We start from the raw sequence: 3,440 nt of genomic DNA on the forward strand, positions 1-3,440 counted from the left end.
CTCGTCGCGGGAGTGGAAGTACCGCCGGCGGCCTCGGGCCCCTCTCCGCTATTAAAGATCCTGTCGGTGGCTCCGTGTCCTTGTCTGTCTGTSCCAGGGAAAGGGGGAAGAGGAACCGGGCAGGGGAAGGAGGCGCTGTGGGGAAGCGAAACGGCCGCGCTGGTGGCRGTAGTGGATTCTCCGCTGTGTAATACAAGGGTTGCGCCGGGGGGCGCTCGGCTGCCTGCCTYGCTTTCTCCCCCCTCCCCCTGCTGACGCCTGGCTCCAGGGGCCGAATCCCTTGGGAACAGCCCCACCCCAGGGAGGAGGAAGGAGGAAGCACAGGATGCCGGCAGGGCGGGAGGCCAGCTCGGCCGATCGGCACCGCTGCAGACGGTGCCGCCGCTGTCGCCGCCGCCGTCGCCGCCCGCCATGCAGGCGCTGGGGGTGCTGGGGCTGGTGCTGAGCTGCCGGGGGGCAGGTAGGATGCACCGGGGGTGGGAGGGGTGGGTGCCGCACCGGGCGACCCCCCCCGCCGGCGCTGTGCCCACCCGCCGCGCGCGCCCCCCTCGCAGGCGCCTTCCTGATGCACGTGGCCAGCACCTGCCCGCTGGCGGCCAACGGCTCCGTGGGCGACTTCGGCTTCACCATCGTCTTCAACAAGAACCCGCTGGTCTGCTACAACGCCAGCGCCCGGAGCTTCGTGGGCTGCGACCGGGGGCKGCTCTGGCTCGTCGCCGAGGTGGTGGCCATCTACCTCAACAACGACACCGCCTGGGCGCAGCGCGCCGAGGACCGCCGCCAGGCCTGCCGCGACGTGGCCGCCAACCTCTCGGCCCAGACCTTGCTGCGGCAGAGTGAGCCCGGCGGCGCCCAGGGCGTCGCGGGGGGTGGGCGGGCGCGGGGCATCGCACGGGGCACGCCGAGGGTTTTGCACGGGGGGGTCTTTTGCACGAGCCGTTGCAGGGTGCGCTGCGCAGAGCAACGCGCGGGGTGTTGCCCAGGGCCTTCAGAGGGTTTTGCACGGGGCGTTGTGCAGGGCGGGCACGGGACATTGCACAGGGCGTTGTAGAGGACGTTGCACGGGATGGTGCGTGGGCATATACAGTATATTGCATGGGGCATTGCACACAGATTTGCACCGGGAGCTATGTGGGGCATGCACAGGACGTTGCACAGGGTACTGCACGGGGCATTGCACAGGAATTTGCAGGGAACGTTGCACAGGGCATTGCACGGGGCGTTGCACGGGGCGTTGCACGGGGGCGTCGCACGTGACACTGCATGGGGCATGCAGAGGCCGTTGCACAGGGCATTGCACTGGACATTGCATGCAACACTGCATGCAACATTGCACAGGGCATTGCACGGGGCGTTGCACGGGGTGTTGCACGAGCACGTCGCATGTGACACTGCGTGGGGCATGCACGTTGCACAGGGCATTGCACTGGACATTGCATGCAACACTGCATGCAACATTACATGGGACATGCACAAGCTGTTGCACAGAGCATTGCATGGGGCGTTACAGGGGACGTCGCACAGGGTGTTGCAGGGGGACACCGCGTGACGCATCACACAGGGACGCTGCATGGGAGTGGGGCGCACGGGGAGGGTGGGCGCCCGGCTGCTGACCCTCCCCGCCCCGCTCCAGCACGACCCCAAGCCCGCGTCATCCCCACCGCCCTCACCAACGCGCCCGACGCCGTCCGCCTCATCTGCCACGTCTGGGGTTTCTACCCGCCCAAGGTGACCGTCCTCTGGCTGCGCAATGGGGACGTCGTGGCCTCGGGGAACACCACCAAGATCCTGCCCAACGGTGACTGGACCTACCAGACGCAGGTGGCCCTGACGGTCACCGCCAAGGCCGGGGACACCTACATGTGCTCGGTGCAGCACGCCAGCCTCAACCAGCCCCTCCGGAAGTACTGGAGTGAGTCCAGGCGAGGGGGCGGGGGGAACACGGCGCCCGGAYGCCTGGGTCCTCGCTGGCTCAGCACGCCTGTTCTGTCCCTGCAGGTCCCGGCTTGTCCCCGGTGATGACGCTGCAGGTGGCCGTCGCGGCGGCGTTGCTGACCGTGGGGCTGGTGGTCTTCAGCGTCGGCATCTCCAGCTACTGCTGCCGGGCTGAGGGCAAGGGTGAGGGCCAGGGTGGCTGGTGATGCCGTGGCGCGGGGACGTGGTGGCACACACACGTGCTCCGTGCATCCCTCCTGACTGTCCTCCTTGCCTCTGCCAGGCTCCGGTGCTGGTCCTGGTCCTGGTGGTGGTCCTGAACCCAGACTTGGTCCTGGTCCTGGTCCCAGTCTTGATCCTGGTCCCAGGTCTTGATCCTGGTTCAGGTCCTGGCCTGGGTCCTGGTCCCAGGCTTGGTCTTGATCCTTTTCTAGTCTCAGTCCTAGTTCTGGTCCTGGTCTTGATCCTGGTTCCAGACCTAGTCTTGATCCTGGACCTGGCCTCAATCCTGGTTCTGGTCCTGGTCTTGATCCTGGTCCCGGACCCGGTCTTGATCCTTTTCCAGTCTCAGTACTAGTTCTGGCCCTAATCTGGGTCCTGTTCCTGGACCCGGTCTTGATCCTGGTCCCAGTCCTGGTCTTGATCCTTTTCTGGTATCATTTCTAGTTCTGGTCCTGACCTGGGTCTTGGTCCCAGTCCTGGTCTTGATCTTGTTCCTGGACCCGGTCTCGATCCTGTTCCTGGAACTGGTCTCGATCCTGTTCCTGGAACTGGTCTTGATCCTGTTCCTGGAACCGGTCTCAGTCCTGGTCTTGGTCTTGATCCTGGTCCCAGACCCGGTTCCAGTCCTACTCCCGGACCCAGTAAGGGTCCTGGTACTCTGAGTTCCCAGCCGCAACCCCGAAATGTGGTGCTGGCCCCGGCAGAGCCCCCCCGCGACGCCCCCTGGCTGCACCAAGGACAAGCCGCGGCTGCGGGCCAGGGCGGTGGCGGTGGGGGGGAGGGGGGCACTTGTTTTTGGGTGGCCGCCCATAAATAAAGACACTCGCTGTCCCCTGCCTGGGCCCGTCTGCGTGACCCTCTGGGAGGGGGACACGACCCGCCGGGGGGCTCCCAGTGCCCCCAGTTCGGAGGCGCAGGGCTTGCTGGGGAGGTGCCAAAGGAAGGGTGGGGGGGGAAGGCTCGGACGCCTGGGCCCCCGCTATGTCCCGCTGGCGGCAGGCGCCGCGGTGCCGTGCCCCAGCAACGGGTGACGCGGGCCCGGCACTGGGCGGCATTGGGTGGCGGTGGCGGCCCCGGAGCGGTGCTGGGTGCTGCCGGGCGCCAGAGCGCGGCCGGAGCAGCCGGGACACCCCGAAATGCTGGCGCTGCTGGGCCTGGCCCTGGGCGCCCGGGGGGCAGGTGACCCCACGGGGATGGGCCGGGGGGGCTGGGCCCCACAAATGTGGGGGGACCCCATGGGGACGGGTTGGGGGGCTGGGGCCCACAGATGTGGGGTGACCCCA

General features: G+C 67.5%; 2 protein-coding genes across 2 annotated transcripts in view; both read left to right on the forward strand.

The window, feature by feature from the left end:
- Positions 1 to 411: 411 nt before the first annotated feature.
- LOC112961737 (class II histocompatibility antigen, M beta 1 chain-like) lies at positions 412 to 3,181 on the forward strand. Its single transcript, XM_026057223.1, has 5 exons — positions 412 to 460; positions 555 to 836; positions 1,634 to 1,912; positions 1,999 to 2,118; positions 2,219 to 3,181. The coding sequence occupies exons 1-5, from the start codon at positions 412 to 414 to the stop codon at positions 2,308 to 2,310; spliced, it is 822 nt and encodes a 273-aa protein (XP_025913008.1). The 3' UTR covers positions 2,311 to 3,181.
- A 43-nt stretch (positions 3,182 to 3,224) lies between these two features.
- The window catches only part of LOC112961742 (class II histocompatibility antigen, M beta 1 chain-like), a 3,671-nt gene continuing 3,455 nt past the window's right edge, over positions 3,225 to 3,440 (forward strand). The window contains exon 1 of the mRNA XM_026057235.1: positions 3,225 to 3,336. Within this exon, the coding sequence (XP_025913020.1) occupies positions 3,294 to 3,336 (43 nt within the window). The 5' untranslated portion in view covers positions 3,225 to 3,293. The remainder of the gene's footprint in view (positions 3,337 to 3,440) is intronic.

The sequence above is a fragment of the Apteryx rowi genome, unplaced genomic scaffold (assembly GCF_003343035.1).
Source record: "Apteryx rowi isolate R43461 unplaced genomic scaffold, aptRow1 scaffold_1374, whole genome shotgun sequence".
Taxonomy (NCBI): domain Eukaryota; kingdom Metazoa; phylum Chordata; class Aves; order Apterygiformes; family Apterygidae; genus Apteryx; species Apteryx rowi.